At 48.2% G+C, this 19,914-nt stretch overlaps 1 protein-coding gene across 1 annotated transcript in view; it reads left to right on the top strand.

The window, feature by feature from the left end:
• Positions 1 to 19,914, top strand: part of ME3 (malic enzyme 3) — a gene marked incomplete at its 5' end in the record, with an annotated part of 218,681 nt that overhangs the window by 178,330 nt on the left and 20,437 nt on the right. Inside the window, one exon of the mRNA XM_004708884.3 lies at positions 5,100 to 5,209. Within this exon, the coding sequence (XP_004708941.2) occupies positions 5,100 to 5,209 (110 nt within the window). The remainder of the gene's footprint in view (positions 1 to 5,099; positions 5,210 to 19,914) is intronic.

Below are 19,914 nucleotides of genomic sequence, written 5' to 3' on the forward strand. Positions count from 1 at the left end.
GACTCAACTGTGCCCCCAGAGCTCCTTAGGACACCTGGGTAGAAGAGCCATGTTAAGAAATTTTACTCTGCTGTGGCCTTTGGAGCGTGTTGTGTGTCTTGAAGAACCTGGGTGCGATGTCCCTGTATTCTACGGCACACGGCCTAGGTCACCAGGGAGTGGACAGAAACTTGGACCAATGTGACCTATTAGGAGCACAGTACCAGGCACACTCCCCTCTTAGTGTTCAAACCTCCACCAAGTTCACAATTACAAGTGTTTTAAATGTGTGATCTATCTGAACATTTCTTTGGGGAGGCCACATTCCTGTTAATGTGTTACTTCATGGAACTAAAACAAGTATTACTGAAAGCGTCTACAGCCATCCACTGACCAGAGACACGTGTTTAAACATATGTCATTTAGAACAAACCTGTGTGTGTGTGTAAACTGGGGGAAACAATTTTTTACTCCACCATGGTATGATCATGAAATGTACAAAGACCTAGTGTTAGAAAACCAGAAGGGAAGCGCACACTTGGCACTTCTCAAACTGAAAGATGGTAAGAAAACTTCAAGCCTCAAGCTTCAAAACTGAAGGAGTCTATGGATAAAATACTGAATGATGCAGGACCCATCAAAAGAAGATGGAATACAAAAAGTCATTATACCAAATTCAACCATCAACCATTTCAGGAGGCAGCACGTGATTGAGAATGGATGGTATTGAAGGAAGAGGTCCAAGCTGCTCTGAGAGCACTGGCCAAAAAAGGGAAACAAAAGTTTCCAGATGAACAAATAACTCTGTCTTGAAAGAAGTATAGCTGGCATGTTCCTTAGAAGCAAAGACGGTAAGACTTCATCTCATGTCCTTTGGACAGGCCATCAGGAGGGACCAGTCGCTGGAGAAGGACATCATATTTAGTAAAGTAGCCATTTAGTGAAAAGGTTGAAGGCTCTTAATGAGATGAGTTGATTCAGTGGCTGAAAAAATGGGCTCAAACATAGCAACAATTGTGAAAATGGCCCAAGTGTGATAGTCTGTTATACATACTACAAGTTGCTATGAGTAGGAACTGACTCAACTGGCACCCAACAACACAAGGCACATACAAGGAGAAGAGGTCCAGAGGGAGGGGGAGGAGACTTACTGAGTCCCCATCCTCGTCAGCCCTTACACTATGGCCATGAATAAGAACTGTGGCCAGGATGTTTAGCCCTTTACAGTTTAAAAATCACCCTCAGCTTTTAACTCTCAAAACAGCCCAAGGAAGTTAGACAGGTAGTTATTAATGTGCCTGCTGACAGATGGGAAACTGAGACAGAATGGAGCCATGAAGTGACATGTGCAAGGTCACCCAGTTATAAGGCAGAGCCAATTCAGATCCACGAACCCTTGACCCAAGCCCAGCACGCTTGGCCCTGCCCTGGTAAATCATTACCCCTCGGTTTCTGTATCACAAGCTGCAGCTGTCCCCTCCAAGTGTCCTCACCAGCACGCAGAAGGGCTAACATAGCCCAGGCCAATTGTAGAGCAGCACTGGGAGACATGTGGGAATTATATAAAGTGTTACCAGCCTGCCCACTGGTATTCCTGCTAGGTTATGTGTGGTAGCTACATAATCGACTGTCAACCTCAGGAAGAGGTGGATGCTAGCCTGGCAATCAGGTCTCAGCTTGATGACCTCCCTTGGAGGTGCGACAGAGATAAATAGCTCACTGCAGGCCAGATACACTCACTCTCTGCTTCTTCTCCCTGCGAGACATTCCTATTGACTAGTCACATGGAGACACACTGATGGAGCCCTGGACCTGGAGGAGCCATGTGGAGACCCCTGCCAGCACTGAGATGCTTCCACCACCACAGGATCCACAAGACTTTCCCTCCATTGGGCTGTGATCTTTCTGTGTTCAGTGTCATTACATGTGTTGAATGAGTCTGAAGAGGAATCTATAGACTTATATTAGACATATGGGCTAATATCAGACTTATGGACTTGATCTGGACTGGGCTGGGATGTTTTCTTAATATACAATTACTCTTTACATGAAGCTCTCTCTTACATATATATATGAGTGTCCTGGATTTTTTTCTCTAGTCAACCCGGACTAACACAGTTATGGTAAATCATGCACATAATTATGAGACTAGAAAATAAGTGTTTTGTGGGACATTTCTCCCACTTGGATTCACCAGATTTATTTTGCCAAGAACATAGGAAGTCCACCAACTGTATGCCACACCCCTCTTTAAGAGCAAGGTACTACTACTTCCCAAAACTGGTCCCAGGACTCCAGTTCACCAGGTGAGAAATTCAGTTATAAGCAGTCAGGCCGCTTCTTTCTTTCTGCCCTGGGCCCACGACACTCATTACTGATCAGTCAGGACACATTGTCTCCGTGAACCTGACCTCAAATACTATTACTCAGTCACAAATGAATCGTGAGACAAAGCCTATTTCTTTGTCCAGGTGTTGTCATTTTTTCTAATTCATATCATGTTTATTTCTCAAAAGATTCCAATGCCTACAGGCCTTGACGCATGGCCAGTCAATCGGGACACTTTTATGCAATGGATATGACCTCCGGTTCTGTGAAACCAGTTGTCTTTGAGCCAATTCCAACACTTGGAGGCCCCTGTGTTTGAAATGTGTCCATTGGGTTTGCAGTGGCTGTTTTGTAAGCCACACCTTTCTTCTGAGGGGCCTTGAGGTGGACACAAACATCCAGCGTTTTTAGTTAGCAGCCAAGTGTGTGTGTGTGTGTGTGTGTGTGGCAGTTACATAATTTCGTGTCAACTTGAAGATGTATAACAGTGTAGAGATGGTAGTCAGCTTGTCAATCAGGTCACAGTCTGATGGTGGCTCCTTGTGAGTGTGGCCTTCTCATAAGGAGGGCCCTGGGAACCTCCCTTTCTCTCTCTGCCTTCACCTTTCTGCTGGCTGACCTTGATTCTGTGATGCATCCACATGACTTTGCACCCACCAACCTGGGTTCTTCCTGCATTCTGCATCATTGCTTGTAGCTGTGTGAGGCTGAAGAAGGATTTATGGAGTAGTATCAGACTTATGGATTTGAGTTGGACTGAGCTGGGATGTTTTCTTGATATATAATTACTTCTTGAAAGCTCTTTCTTACACATATATGAGTGTGACTAGATTTGTTTCTCTAGCCAACCAGCCTAGTACAGTACATTAACTGTCTGTACCGCCAAAGACTCCCCAGTTATAATTGTTGTTGTTGTGAGGTGCCAGTGTATCAATTCCCGCTCATAGTCACTCTATGTAAACAGAACAAAACACGGCTCAGCCCGTGCCAGCCTCACAAATGACTGTCACTCCGTTACAGTCAGCAATTGGAAAGTAACCCAATTGCTTTCTATCTGTGTGCTAAGTAATGTTTTTAAGGATTTGTACCATTTTTGCTTTCAGAACTATTTTGACAAGAGGAAGCATATTGCAACAAAAGGACTGAAACTAGGATCAGAAAAAATGAGCGCGGAGCAAAGGAGAATGCTGCGCCTAGAAAGCCTAAGGAGAGGGAAGTTGTTACAACTAAAGGGAAATTTTTGCTCTCGGCTTCTGAGCAGCCAGAGAAAATATAAAATCAAATAAATTCTAAAACTCTACTGAATTATAATGACATTTTTCAGGAAATACCACCTTTTCTTGACCTTGAACAGAAAAGGCATTTCGAGCATAGCTTTTTTAAAAGGCACACCAACCGTCTTAATGAGCACTGTCTTCAGGTCACTAGACCATCAGAATCAGAACCATCTGGGGTGCTTGTTAAAAATGCAGATTTCTTATCCCCCACCCCACCCCCAGAGGGGTCACAGGGAAGAGATGAGTCAACCAGGGCACCGATGAAACACACAATATTCCTCTGGTTCCTTGAGGCTTCCTTACCCCTCCCCCCCCAATACCATGACCCTATTGATGCCTCTCACTTCAGACTAGACTGAAGCATGTACCCATGTATAGATAAGAGAAAGGGCTCACAACACATGCAACCCAGGAGCAGGAGTGGGAATAGCGTTACCAGAAGGGTAGGGAGAGGGTGGGTGGGGAGGAGGGGAGGAAGGGGGAACCGATCATAATGATTGACACACAAACACACACACCCCTCCAGGAAGAAGAGCAACAGAAACCATGGGGGAAGGGAGACAGCAGTGGGTGTAAGATATGAAAATAGTAATAATGTATAATCTATCAAGGGGTCACAAGGGTGGGAAGTGGAGGGAGGGGGGAAAAGAGGAGCTGATACCAAGGGCTCAATAGAAAATAATTGTCTAGAAAAGAGTGATGGCAACATATGTACAGATATGCCTGATATAATTGATGAATGGATTGTAATAAGAGTTGTAAGAGCCCTCAATGAAATGATCATAAATAAATAAAATGCAGAGTCCTGAGCCCCACTCCAAACTCAGGGAGTGAGAATTGCTGGGCAATAGGCCTGGAGATCTGCATTTTAAACACACTCACGAATTGATTCTATGTCCACAAGTTTGAGAGCACCTGCTTCTCCGAGGGGTGGTGTTGGGAGGTGACCGTGGTTCGGTGCAGTGGCCGTTGCCAGCTTTATTTGAATCTTACCAGGGAACAGCGCTCATGCTGGGGGCATTCCTAGTGGAGGAGCCCCCAGCCTGCAGGTCAAACAAGGGAGATAGTTAGAGTTTATAGAGGCTCCCCTGGCCTCTGGCCTCAGGAAGTGGGGCTATCTATGTGCACTTGGATTTGGCGTGAGCTATCCTCTGGGATTTCAGATGGTATAGGCCACCGAGAGGACAAGTTCCATCTCAGGCCCCGGGCCTGCCATCTACAGCGCAAGGGAACCATCAGCCCACAGTAGAAATCTGGGCTCCACCGACCACCAAGCCCAGACTTCCCACCCCCTTCTTTCCCCACTCTTCTCCCATGATGTGGTAGACAGCGCTCCATGCTCACGAGTCCATGAGCCAGCCAGGTGTAAATACTCGGTACTGGAAACCTGCTCCTTGACCCCTAGTCTACCCATTTCCCTCACTCCTCCCCCTCTCCCAGGCACAAGCTGGGTGAGATCTTGAAGGATCTGGCTAAGGTAGGCAATCACAGGTTTTTTCCTCTCCCTCCCCACAGGTTTGGAATAAATTGCCTCATCCAGTTTGAAGACTTTGCCAATGCCAACGCCTTCCGCCTGCTCAACAAATACCGCCACGAGTACTGCATGTTCAATGATGACATCCAGGGTAGGTCTCCGTCCATCCGACAAAGCCGCGGGCCACTAGCGCCTTTTCATCAGGCTCTGCTGAGTACCAAATGGGGCGGGGTCACACCTCGATGCTGGTTTGCTGGCAGCAGTTCTTAGGAAAGGCACTGTATTCAGCTCCTACTCACCCAAGTCTTAGCTCTTTAACCTTGAACAAGTCTCTTGCTACTTCAGAGGTAGGTAAGAATTAATATGCTATAAGATACATAAGAGATTCTAAGCAATGTTGTCATTGAATAGCTACTTGAACTTGGACGAGTCACTTCTGTGAGCCTCAGTTTCATCATGTATTCAATGAAATAACAACAACTGCTTTAAAATATTATCAGGACAATGTAAAGAGCTGATCTCTCAATATATATATAAATATATATCTTTTTAAAGCCTTGCTCACACAACGGGTTTAGCACTGAACTGCTAACCAAGAAGTTAGGGGTTTGAACCTACCAGCCACTCCTCAGAAGAAAGACTGGGCAGTCTGTTTCCACGAAGGTTTTCAGCCTTAGAAACCCTGTGGAGCAGTTCTGCTCCCCCTGTAGGATTGCTGTGGGTCAGAGTCACCTCAGCAGGCGAGGATTTCATCTACGTAAAGTGATAGGCCCAGGCAGAGTGAGAGGCAGAGGCCCAGGACATCCCAACAACCAAGGTGAAGCATCTTCTAGTTCTAATTCACGATCAACTTGGTTGGCTGTTCTGTCGCCTGTAAACACCTGAAGGCACCGGCCTCTTTCTGTGGAGGTGCCAGTTTCTGAAACCAGAGTGGAAAGGGGTTCTCTCCAGAATGACCTCCTTTCATTCAGGAGTCGGGGCTCCTAAGGCAGGAAGGAGCATCTGGGTGAAACGGTGGTGAGTCTACGTAGGTGATTAGTCAGTAAGACAGGGAAACTCTTAGCACCAGAGGTCTTTGTCACATAAAAAAGAACATGTTGAAAGAGGACAAGTGCTCTTGGTGGGAAAAGAGCAGTCAACCTTTTGGTTTTGTAGCTAACTGATTCCTCTAGAGGTCCAAAGAGGTCACAGCTTCTCCTCAAGTGAATTAGCGACATCCCGACAGGAGATACGATTATCTGAAGTTTACATTGCCACACAGCAGACACGTGACTCGTGTAATTCTGCGAACGGTGCTATGAGATGGTAGCGGTTCTGTCTTTCAAGATGGAGAATGTGAGGCTCAGGAAGTTCGAGTAACTTCCCTGAAGTGTAAATGTAGAGTTGGGATTTGGACTCAAGCATCTGACTCTAAATTCAAGCTCCTAACCAATCACCACACTGTTTTTAGACCTTATGCTCAGATTACAATACCAGCCTCTGCCCTTCCTTGTGCTCTACATGATAAACAAACAAACAAACAACCTCACTGCCATCACCTCACTTCTGACTCAGTGACTCTAGGACAGGGTAGAACTCTCATGTGGGTTTCTGAGGTTATAACTCTTTATGGAGTAGAAAGCCCCTGCAGAGTGGCTGGTGGTTTTGAACTGCTGACCTCATGATTATCAGGATAACCTATAGCCCACACCACCACCAGGGCTCCTTGTTTCTACATTATGAGCTAGACAAAAAATTGGAAAATTTTTATTTCGGTCATACATTGTCAAGAGGAAGACTATCACAGTTATAGTATATTTTAGATAATATAAAAATGTGTCCATTCAGTGCCTGGAGAATGGGTGTCCAGTGAGAGGGGTGCACAGACAGGGAGAACTGGGCAGGACAGCCCCAGACCCTGTCGCCATTCTGTCCCCCCTGGCCCTGATGCATGTAGCTGAGAGAGGCATTGGCTGCCCTAGCCCAGCTGCGCACCTCTGCACAGACAGGGCATGCAGTCCAGGAAGCACTGGCTGGAGGGGGTGACGCCACCCCACTGTCAGCCTGGCAAGCAGGGATGCGCCTGAGTTGCTGGAGGAAACACCTGCTGTCTGGCTTCTGACCGGCTCGCTCACAATGCCCCTCAGCTTTGAGTCAGCCATAGAACAGTAGTCCCCTGAGCCCCCAGGGCTGCCAAGGGCAGAGGGTGGAAGTGGAGAACACGCCCACGTGGGCCACACGCCTGATGCACAGACTCCCAGGTGTGCGGCTGTGTATGTGTGCATCCTCATTAACACGCACAGGAACGCAGCTTTGCCCAGCAGCCCATCCGCCCCCTCTCTGCTGCCAGGGTGACCCTCGAAAATGGAATCATGGAAAAGCCACCCTGCATTTGAGGAGAGAGATCACACACCCCTGCATAGGAAAGTTTGCAGCCTTCACTGAAAGCATCTGGCTTTGGGGGTCTGCATCCTGTGTGGTCTCCCCCTCAGCTCATGTCAGTGCCTGTCCTGGGACCTGCCTTTCCCGTGTACTTGTCGGCATTTCTCTCTGCGGGGAACATTCAGGTCATGCTGCCCGGTATCTCGGAGTGACTCTCATTTGCCCTGCAAGCGTTAAGACGGGGTCTCCTACCCTGGGAAAGAACCACAAGGACTCCTGCTCCCCAGATCTGGTCTGGGTGCCTCCCGTGCTCCCATAGCCACCTGTGCTCACCTCTGTCAGGAACCTTCCCACACTGTACCCCACATTGCATGCACTCGGGTTTTTGTCTCCCCATAAGGCAATAAGCCTTTGGCAGTGGGGCCTTATCCTCGATGTGAGCACAGTACCTGCACAAGTGATGTGTAAGTATTTGAAGAATGTGTAGGAGGACATCGCCCCCCAAATGGCATTCCCATCATCATGCCCCCTGATTTCATCAGAGGGACCTTTGGTGGCACAGTGGTTACCCATTGGACTGCAACTAAAAGGTCAGCAGTTCGAAACCAGCAGCTGCTCTTCAGGGAAAGCATGGGGCCTCCTACTCCCAGAAATCATTAGTCTCAGAAACTCACACCATCAGCATCGACTTGGTGGCAGCTTGTTTTTTGCTGTTGTCCACACTACACACCTGCCCGTGTAGCCTCCCTCAGTCCAAACCATCCTCCATATACGTTCGTCACGCCAACATAGGCACATCTTCAGACCTACATACATGGCCGCATGCAAATGCAAGCACCAGAGCAAATCCTAGCCCACTGCCGCCAAGTCCAGTCCGACTCACAGCGGCCCTCCAGGATACAGTCAGCTGCGCCTCCTGAAGCAGACTGTCGATCTCCTCTTTCCCCCACGGGGCAGGAAATGTGTTTGGACCCCCACCCTTTCAGTCAGCGGCCCAGCACTTAACCCCCTGTGCCACCAGAGCTCCTTATGCCCACGTAGCATTTTTGTAAATAATCCAATCCACTGGTGTAACTGCCTCGGGTTGGATTCATGTCCCATCCATAGCCAGCTACCATGAAGTCTACTTCACTCCCGATCAAGGTCAGCTGGGCCGTGCTCTGGGCCCCACAGCTAACCCTGCCCATTCTTTACCCAGAGATGCACGCCTAAAGTGATGCATCTAGAACTCGTGAGGAAAGCTGCCAAACAGACCTGGAGCAGCAGGAGCCCTTCCTTCCCATCCTCTAATCAGCACAGACTGGCCTTTAGGTGTGAGCACACCATGACCACTGGTACAGAGGTGGGGCTGCCTGATTCTCCTTTCAGGAACAACATGCTACCCCAGAGTCCTGGAGGCCTGCCAGCTGCTTCAGAGAGCCCCCTAGCCCGCAGTCTTGCTCTTCCAAGGTGGCCCTTACCCAGCACTGATGGAGTATGAAGGCCCAGCCCTTCCCACCTATTGAAAGACAACTCTGATAGGGCATTTTCACCCCAGAGCTTCTCTCAGGAGTGGCCGGGCTTTGGGGCCTGCCTGGCAGCTCATCTTCTCCCTCTGCCCAAGCCTGCTTCAGTGCCAACCCTTCTCTAAAAAACGCTTCTTAGACGGTTCCTGACCACTTGGGCAGCGCTCAGAATCTGCTTCCTGGGGCGCCCACACTGTGACAGGTGACAACACTGTAGGCACAGACAGGCCTTTCGGCGGAAGGAGTCCCTTTCACCCACACTTTTCACTGGTGCCTTACCACGATCGCCCTTTATCCCCCCTCCGTCAGGAGATCGACATTGCTGTCCCCTTGTCACTGAGGAGGACGCTGGGGTGCAAGAGGCTAACAATTGGCTTCAAGTCCCGTAGCCAGACAGGCACAAAGCTGGCACTAGAACCCAGGGGTTTGAACCTGGAATTCTCTGCTCTTGCCATAACCCCCAGGCTGCTGGATCACTCTCCTGTGTGTAAGGCAGTGGTGAGTCTTCTTGGTAATGACTAAACTTCAAGCCCCACCAAAATGTGGGTGTGACCACTGCCGCTCCCCCGAAAGATAAGGTCCTGGCAGGGAAGGGACATGCCCATGGTTACTCGCTGGCGAGTGGTGGATCCAGGTGCCTGTATTGTTAATTCTCCTTGCTAAGGGAGCAATTAGAAGACAGGTGGTGGGTTGGGGAACTTCGGGTCGGTGGACTTGGAAGAGTAACCCCTGCTGGAGTTGTCCTTGACCTCCAAGTATAAGGTGACCAGATGTCCCGCTTTTGGTGGGACAGTCCTGATTTTTAACAATGTGTCCCGCGTCCCGCAGCATTTTTAAGAAGTCCCAATTTGGGGAAAGAATGCACGACAAGCTAAGGTATATGGTTTTCGGCTGCCATGTGGCTATTTCGCCAGGATATGAGTTTTATCAACGGTGTCCCACTGGTGTCCCGCTTTACCAATGTTAGAATCTGGTCACCCTACCCAAGTACAAAAGAAGAGACGTGAAGCCTAAACTGCATGGGTTGTGGTCGCACCATGTGAGCGCGCTGCCACTGACGGCTGTGGGGGGTGCTGACATGGCCAACGTTTTGCTGCGCATACATTTCTCACAGTCAAACTTTCCGTAATCGTGGTCAACGAGAGGGCAGGGGCCCCTGCACACGGAGAACTGGGGAAGGCTGAGAGAGAAGCAGGACAAGACAAGGGGAGGGAGGTGAACTTACATTCCTTGTTGCTGTCAAAGCAACCCTAACTCGACAAAGACTCCATGGGGCAGCGTTGACCTGCCCCCGTGGGGTCTCCTAAGCTATGAATGCAGGCAGGATCAGACCTCCACGGAGCGGCTGATGGGCTCAAACCACGGACTTTCCCATGAGCAGCCAAGCACTTAATCACTCTCACGCCAGGGCTTCTCTCACAGAAGAAAATGCCAACGGAACCTCGACATTCGAGAGCCAGAGCCAGGCCACCCAGCAGGCTTCTGAAAGGTTCTCCAAATCTCTGGCCCCTGCACATGCCTGCGCCCAGCCCCAGACAGCACCACAGTGGTGAGACTGGGCTACGTGCCTTCAGTGAACGGCCCTGTCCGTAGACCTGCCTCCCGTCCTGAGTGGAACAAGGAAAATGGAACTCAGGCTCCAGGGTCCCCACTGGACTCAGCTCCCTGGGGGCAGAGCTGTGGCCTGGTGCTGAGCAGGCATTCGGAGCTCAGGGTTTGAACAGTGTCCTGGCCAGTTACTTCATCTGAATCCCTGTACTAAGGACTCTCCTACGCCCACGACTGGCTGTGAGGCTGGTCTCCAGAGCCCCAACATTTGAAGAAAAGGAAGCTCCCCAGGGCCACTGGTCATGTCGTGCCCCACCGCCAGCTCAGATTCATGGAGCACCCAGGCCCAGGCTGGTCCATGCACAGTGAGCAGGGCTGCCGATGGTGCTCTGACTCATTGCTGGCAGCCTCTTCAGGAATTTTGGGAAAGGTGGTGCACTTTTGTTGTTTCAGCTGGGACCAGGGAAGCATCTCTGCTTGTAGGGGAAAGAGAGGCCTGGCAGTGGGAGGGCAATGGTCATGCCGAGGGACCTCGGGCAGGAGAGCTGCACGTGAGGAACCAGACCCAGGGCGCTGCTGGCCTAGTGACTCCGGGCCCCTGGCTGCCTCGCGCAAGCTGCCCTCCAGCCCAGGTGGCTGACGCCGAGCTGGCTAGACAGCTCCAGAACCTCCACCCACCTACCCCAGCTTCACTGAACCTGCACCGCCCCCAGTCCTGCCACATCCTGGGAGTCGGCAGGCTCTATGAGGCCAGCATCACTCCCTGGCGCTTTGGTTCCTTTTGATTAGTGCTTACCTGTCAAGCGTTGGCAGAGAGCTCTGGTGACAGTGTTGGGTAAGCGTTAAACTGTGAACCATGCAGTTGGTGGGTCTAACCCACCATCCTCTATTAGGGGGAAAGAGAAGACCATCTCCTCACCTAAAGATTTACAGCCCCATCTTTCTCCTTTGGAGTGGTTGATAGTTTTGAACTGCTGACCTTGAAGACAAGCTGAATCAGCTGACCTGAAGACTGACCTGAATCAGCTCAGTGAGTAACCCGCTCCACCGCCAGGAGGCCTCCAAGATCCTTAATAGGACTGCCTTAGTGTACTGGAAATTTATATCAGGGGAGGCTTTCTCTTACTATCTTACTTTGACCAATTCTAGAGCTTTGTGAAATTTGAAAATGAAAGAAAAGGCAGAAAAAAATTCTAATTATTAATGAACACTGATCACGAAATTCACACCACCCGGTCACCCACTCAGAACTGCAAATGTACAACTGTCTCTTTTCTCATGGTTTGAGTTGAATAGGCTGTAATGCACACGGAAATCTATCAAGTTCAATTTATTATCAAATCTTATAAATGATAAAATAATTGTAAGTCTCCAAAAGTGATGATGGAAATCACAGTGAGAGCCTCGGGAATATTGAACTCAATGCAGTTTTTGCTATTGTTTGTTTGGCTTCTTTTTTTTGTTAGTATTATTTAAATAAAACTAGTTTTAGTGGTTAGTTTAATAGACTGCTTCTTATGTAGAAAAGATTTACAGTCTCGGAAACCCTCAGGGAAATTTCTACTCCTTCCTAGAGTAAGGTGACCAGACATCCCGCTTTTGGCGGGACAGTTCCCAATTTTTAACAAATTTTCCCATGTCCCGCGGCCTTTTAAAACAGTCCCGATTTTTTGAAAGAATGCATGACAAGCTAGGGTATACGGTTTACGGCTGCTATGTGGCTATTTCGCCAGGATATGAGGTTTATCAATGGTGTCCCGCTGGTGTCCCGCTTTACCAATGTTAGAATCTGGTCACCTAGAGGGTCTCTGAGATCAGAATCAACTGTGGCAGCAAGTTTGGTTCTGGAGGTGTTTGGGGGTGTTCGGGGTCAGACATTGGACTTAAGTCCAACCTAAATCATAATCCCCAGGTATCTGCTTGTGGATCTGGCCAAGGAGCTTAACTTCGTGGAACCTTGTGGTCCTCACGGTAAAATGACAGCAGCATGAGTAGCCGAGGCTGATAAACAGGCAGGACCCCCGGATGCTTTGGTAAGGACTAAAGACCCCCCTGGGGTCTAGGCCAATTCACTGTGAAGACTCCAAATCACCCTGTTTGTTGCACAGGTTAAAGAAGCCAAGTGTATCAGCAGGGCCGATCCTCAGTTCACGGTACCTCTCAGAGACAGGGTAGGCTCCTGGCCCCTGTGCTGTAGGGAAGGGGGCAGGGAGAGGAGCAATTTAACACATCACTGGCAGAGCAACAACCGGGCAGTTGGGATGTGAGAAGGAGGTAAGTGAGGGCCTCGAGCAATGACAGACGGAGAAGGCAGGACGCCCTTGAGGATTCAGACCCCCTTCTCCTTTCTCCACCCCCCAGGTTGACCAGGCCTGCCAGCCCATTCGTTACACGTGTTGCCGGAGCCAGACTTTCTGCCAGCTCTGTGACTTTGAACGTGCTGGCCCCTCCCCCTAGAACATCTTTCTCTGGGCTGCTTTATTTTTGAGGTCACCTCCCCCGGGAGACTGCCCTCGGGACCAAGCTTGTTCCACAGGTGACTCCCTCTTCTCTGGGACCTGGGTGGGACACTGGACAGAGGCCCTCGGACTTTGCAGGCTTCTCCAAGTTCCCTGAGGTTCTCAGCCAAGTGACCGTGGTGGGGAAAGGGGTATGGCCACAGATGCTGCTCCGAGGAAGGGGCAGAAGGCCCAGAGTGGCCCCGCCACCAACCACATTCACAGAAAAGCAGCTCCAGGTCTCATTATTTCTTTTCTATTTCACCGGCCCTGTGTTGTGAGTCTCTGTTCACTTCCAGGATGGTCTTCAACCCGGAGGCTTATATGGGTCTCTTGTTTCTGATCCTGGCTTCTCTGAGACTAGCTCATTGTAAGTGTTAAAACCTTAAAGGACCCAAGAAGGCAGCCATGATTCCCTCCAGTTCCTTGCAAAGTGTGGCAGAATAGAGCCAACCTCCCTTCTCCCTGGGCCAGGAACTGTTTCCAGAGAGTCCAAACCAAACCAAACCAAACTCCCTGCCTTCAAGTCAGCTCTGACTCACAGAGATCCTCTAGGATAAAGCCGAACTGCCCTTTGGGTTTCTGAGAATGTAGCTATGAGAGTAGAAAGCCTCGTCTTTCCCCCATGGAGCAGTGGGTGGTTTTGAACTGCTGACCTTGTGGTTAGCAGCCCACTTCACCCCCAGGGTTTCAGAAAACTCTCATGCCCCAGAGATAAGGATAACATCGCCTAAAAAGCCTTAGCGTAGCTTTCAATCATAAAAATGTGAATGTTTCTGAGCATACGCTGGTAACTCCTTGAGAAGAAGATTGTCTCTCTCAGCTCCCTCCGCCCAGCACCTAGACCCAAGCAACCTCGGCACAGCCGCTCGGTGCTGGCTACTCCCAAGTGGAATGCAGCAGCTGGCTGCTGTGAGAAGGTGGCTCTCGCTGACCATGGAAACCTGGTGGCCTTTCAGCAGAGTGTGTCCAGTTCTGCCCGGGCCAGGCCTCCGAGGCCACCTGAACCACATGCTGGAGGAGCCCAACTCTCCCCGTCCTTCTTGCTGCCTGGAACAGCAGCCTGGCCTTCACCTGATGCACTACTTCATTCTTTCCCTTTTCCGCAGTAAGTTGTTCAGCCTGGAAACACCTTGACTCTGTCAAAAGTGACTATTAAAAGCAGACTAGGAGCCGCCTTTAAGCTTGTCCTTTCCTGCTATTTCCTGAACTTACAACCTCCATTACTCAGCGTGCAGGAAACCTAACTATGGAAAGCCCCCTCTTAAAGGAAAACATGTTTTTTCTCTCGCTCACCATGAGAGGGGGACGCCAGCGTCACTTGTTCCTGCCCTCGGCATTCATGGCATCATCCACGTTCAGCGCCTGCCTGGAGCCCCGGCTACCTCCAAAACACTAAGCAGCTTCCTCCCGCTCCATTTCTAAGTCCCTTCATGGCAACCCCGTAGTTGTCAGAGCCAGACTATCCGCAATAGGGTTCTAAGGGCTGGTTTTTTTTTTCAGAAATGGATGGCCAGGTCTTTCTTCCGAGGTACCACTGTGCAGATTCTAACCGTCAGCCTCTTTGTGAGTAGCCCAAGGACTCCACAAACTTAAGGGCCCTCCCTCCAAGTAAAATTAAAAGAGAGATGGTAAGGCAATTGGCCACATTTTACAGTTTGGGGTTGAGCATTGTTTTTCCCTCCCTTGCATTCTGTTGGGTAGTTAGGATTATTTGACATTTCAGAGGTGACTTCCACAGGAGCTCAGGTGGTGGAGTGGTTAGGAGTTGGACTGCGACCGCATGGTCGGGGGTTCAAAACCACTTGTAGCTCTGAGGGAGATAGATGGGGCTTTCTGCTCCCGTAAACCATTACAGTCTCCACGCTCTGAAACCCACACAGGGTCTCGAGTCAGCCTTGACTCGGTGGCAGTGAGTTTGGTTTCTGGCATCTCAGAGGATCCCTGAAAAAAGACCATGAACCAGCCAGTGAGGTAGCCAATAAGCGTGGTGTCCCAAGAGCCAAAGAGAATGAGCAACAGTAACAAATGCTGGTAAAAGGTCAAGGAAGAGGAAGGTCAAGGCTGAAGCTTGACCACTGAATTTGGCAGGATGTAGTTCCTGGGGGATCTTGCCAAGCAGTAGGAAGGGTAGATGGATTAGACTAGAAGCAAAGGGCACAGTCAATTCCTGAGATGTTATCTACGGAAAGAAAAATCAGAGAGGAGCCACACTGGATCAAAGATGGGTGATTTCACGCATCCCGAGGGGAATGATCCAGAAGGGAGGGATAGATTGAGGATACGGGGAAAGGGGGAAGAAGTACAGGAACAAACTCCATAAGTAGATAAAATGATTAGATCCAGGATCAGGGTCCGTTCATCTGCAATGATGGAAGGAAAGGCAAATTATACAGACACGGAGGCCGAGGTTTAGAGACTTAGTGGTGCTGGGGTTCAGAAGTTTGCTCCTGGTGCTATTCTATTCTATTTCTTCTTTTTACTCGTCTTCTATTTCTGAGGAAGAGGGAAAGGGAAAACATATAGAGCCTACTCCATGGGGTGGTTGTAAAGATTAAATGAGAAGATGTAGCTAAGCACAGATGGCCAACCTCACAGAGAACAAGCAACAAATGGCAGTTGCCTGTAGTCCTTTGTAGAAATTCATGTGTTTTTTCTATTGGGTATCTCATTTTGGGGGGTATTTTTAAATCCTTTTATTGGGGGCGCATACAATGCTTACCACACTCCATACATCCATCCATTGTGTCAAGCACATTTGTACATTTCTTGCCATCATCATTCTCAAAACATTTGCTCTCTACTTGAGCCCTTGGTATCAGCTCCTCATTTTTCCCTCTCCCTCCCCCAAGCTTCCTCCCTCATGAACCCTTGATAGTTTATAAATTACTATTATTTTGTCATATTTTACACTGTCTGATGTCTCCCTTCACCCACTTTTCTGTTGTCCGTACCCCAGGGAGGAGGGTTTTATGTAAATCCCTGTGATTGGTCCCCCCTTTGTCCCCCACCTTACCCTTACCCTCCTGGTATCGCTCTCTCCATATTGGTCCTGAAGGGTTTATCTGTCCTGGATTCCTTGTAGTTCTAGCTCTTATCTGTACCTGTGTACATGCTCTGGTCCAGCCGGATTTGTAAGGTGTAATTGGATCATGATAGCGGGGGATGAAGCATTTAGGAACTAGAGGAAAATTGTATGTTTCATCCGTGCTAAACTGCACCCTGACTGACTCATCTCCTCCCCACGACCCTTCTGACAGGAGATGTCCAGTTGCCTACAGATGAGCTTTGGGTCTCCACTGTGCACTCCCCCTCATTCACAATGATATGATATTTTGTTCTTTGATGCCTCATTCACAATGATATATTTTGTTCTTTGACGCCTGATACCTGATCCCTTTGACACCTCGTGATCACACAACCTGGTGTGCTTTTCCATGTGAGTTTTGTTGCTTCTCAGCTAGATGGCCGCTTGTTTACCTTCAAGCCTTTAAGACCCCAGATGCTATATCTTTTGATAGCCGGGCACCATCCACTTTCTTTATCACCTTTGCTTATTGCACCCGCTTTGTCTTCAATGATCATGTTGGGAAGGTGAGCATCATAGGATGTCAATTTAATAGAAGAAAGTATTCTTGCATTGAGGGAGTACTTGAGTGGAGGCCCAATGTCCATCTGCTGCCTTAATACTAAACCTGTAAATATATGTACATAGATCTATTTCCCCATCATCATATATAAATCTATTTACATATGCACATGCTTGTATTTCAACCTCTATAAATGCCCTTTGCCACCTAGTTCTTTCCTCTATTTCCTTTGACTTTTCTCTTGTCCCACATATCATGTTCAATCTTCATTTGGGTTTCAGTAATTCCTCTCGATTACATTGTTCTTGATCAAGCCCTACCAGGCCTCCTGGGTGTCTTGTTTTCTTTCATTCTCTGCCTACGTTCACATTTCTCTGCCTCTACCACGACCCACCCCTCGGTTCTCAAGCAGGGACTCTGGTCAATTGACTTCAGCCCGTCATGAAACATGACACTGCACCCTAGGCTCCCCTGTTTTGCTTCCAACTGGATGGCTAAACTGGCAAGCCATTACTCCTCTCTGTAGACCCTTCTGGAGCTCACTATTTATTATTTAAAACCCATCCCCAATGCTAATCTCCTTTGTGATGTAAGCCCTGCTTCTCCCCCTCTCACCACATCATGAACCACTCATTTTTCCCCTACAGAAGGGGCCCTGGTAACGTAGTGGTCACACGTTGGTCTGCTAACCCCACAGGTCAGCAGTTCAAAACCACTCAATGCTCCTCAGGAGAAACGCTAGGCTTTCAACTCCTGTAAAGAATTACCATCTCATGCATAGAGATAATAACTGATGCAAGGGTTTACAGGGATGTGGGGGTGGGGGTGGGAGATAGGGAGGGTGGAGGATTTGGGGAGTGAACAACGGGTGCAGGAGTGGGGAGGGAGCACTAGAACTGATCGCGATCATACAACTCATTCTAAAAGTGATTTAACTATGGAAGTATATGATATGTGGATACAATATCAAGAAAATCATGAAAAAAAAAAGAAACCAAACGACCAAGGGTGACCATCGGTGAAGGGGAAAGAGTTGCTGCGTAGGCGCCATTGAGGTATGTCAGTGATGGTGGGGTGATCTGGAAAAGGATAGCAATCACGGCTGCACAGCATGAAGAGCACAGGCAGTGGCACTGAGTTACACATGCAGAAGTTGCAGAATCATAAAATGTCCTGTTGTGTACATTTGTGACACAATTAGAAAACAAATAATAATTACAGGAATAACCATGAATACAAGGAAGAAGAAAATGTTCTAGAATTGAATGTGATGACAATTGTACAACTCTTCTTGATATGATTGAATGATTGAATTGTATGACATGTAGAGAAAAAGCTCATAAAACTGTTAAGAAAAAGAAAATGGGTCCTGGAAATATATAAAATATATTTATATCTAAAAATATAGCTATTGCTTATAGTGTTGCTGACTGCATTTCATTTTATTTATGCAGTACCATCCTGTTAGTCCCATGGAATATACCTTTTCTTCCATTAAGAATAAATTAAAATATGCCATTAGGAAAAAGAATTACAATTTTAAAAACTCACAGGGGCAGTTCTACCCTGTCCTATAGAGTCGATGTGAGATGGCATCAACTCAATACAGTGAGTGAGTTCGGTGTTTTGGCTTTTGTTTCCCCACATCTACTTTTAATCAAACCCAAATGAAAACAGGCAATATCATAGCTCTGGTTTCTTCATCTGCAAAATTAGGGCTGTGAGTATTGTGGTCTCCAACTCCCCAGAACTGAATGTTTGTGGGTCCACCCATTTCTTAGCCCACAGGTTCTAACCCCAGAAGACACCCAGGAACAAAAAGGTCCATCAAGAATGCAGTGTACTCCACAGGAGAGGAAGAGAGGGACCAGACTTTGACCCAGTGTGCCAAGATGTGAATGAAACATACCAACATGAAGCAAGGAACCAATAGAGAGGTCTGTGGGGCCAGCCCTAATCCGAACTACGTGGACACCCTTTCCCTTCCCCCAGAAGAATTCACTTCAGAGGACAGCACTGAAGCTACGGCTCAGGGAGAGGGGCACGTCTGTTCAGAGCACACAGGAGCAAACGAAGAGGGAAGGAGAGAGAGTGGAGCACATCCTGGCCCACCAAGCCCCAAGGACCATATTCCTGCTCAGAGCAGCCAGTGGACAGAGAGGACCATAGGGCCGGCCCCATCATGAAACATGATGTCCCTCACTGACCTGTACTGCTATGAGGGACAACACTGGAGGCACTGGAGTGCTGGAATTGTTCCCAATCTGACACCACCACACTGGGGCGAAATACTAAGGGTGTGCAACAGAGCAGCAAGGGGAGCAAAGCAATGACGCCCCCAAGGAATACCAAAAACAGACTGGGACCAGGGCATGGCACCACATCAGACTCACCCAGAAAATACTCCTAAAGGTCAACAAACAGACCTGGAACTATTTATAGGCTTTTCTTTTCTTTTTCTTTTCTTTTCTTTTTTTTTTTTGTCAATGGGTTTTGTTGTTGTTGTTTTCTTTTCTTGTTTTGTTTTGCTCTGTCTTGTATTTGTGCTTGTTATTGTCTCGGCATGTCTATCTAGATAAACAAGCTGGAGGAGAAAACAACAGGACTGATGGTTCCCATGGGGACATGGAAGAGGGGGAGGCAGGGGAAAGGAAATGGGTGTTAACAAACCCAGGGACAAGGGAACAACACGTGATCTAAAAGCGATAGCAAGAAGGGGATAGGATGCCTGGTAGGACTTGATCAAGGGCAAAATAACTGAGAGGAATTACTGAAAGCCAAACATGATAGTGGGACAAAAAGAAAGTAAAACGAAATAGAGGAAAGTACTAGGAGGCAAAGGTTATTTTCAGAGGTCTAAATATAGATGTGTTCATATGTATATATATTCATATATGATAGGTAAATAGATCTATGTACATAGATTTATATGTTAAGTTTTAAGGTAGCAGATGGACATTGGGCCTCTACTCAAATACTCCCTCAACACAAGAGCACTTTGTTCTAATAACCTGGCATTCTGTGATACTTACCTTCCCGAGATGATCACTGAAAATAAAATGGATGCATAAGCATATGTGGTGAATAAAACTGATGGTGCCAGGCTATCCAAAGATATGGAGTCTGGGGCTTAAAGGCTTAAAGAAAACAAGTGGCCATCTAGCTCAGAAGCAACAAAGTCCTCATAGATGGAGACACCAGCCTGTGTGATCATGAGGTGTCAAAAGGTCAGGTATCAGGCATCAACAACTCAGAACAACAAATCACATCATTGTGAATGAGGGAGAGTGTAGAATAGAGACCCAAAGCCCATATGTAGACAACTGGACATCCCCTTACAGAAGGGTCTCGGGG

The sequence above is a fragment of the Echinops telfairi genome, unplaced genomic scaffold (assembly GCF_000313985.2).
Source record: "Echinops telfairi isolate 266 unplaced genomic scaffold, ASM31398v2 ScPeMD7_1713;HRSCAF=2227, whole genome shotgun sequence".
Lineage (NCBI taxonomy): Eukaryota > Metazoa > Chordata > Mammalia > Afrosoricida > Tenrecidae > Echinops > Echinops telfairi.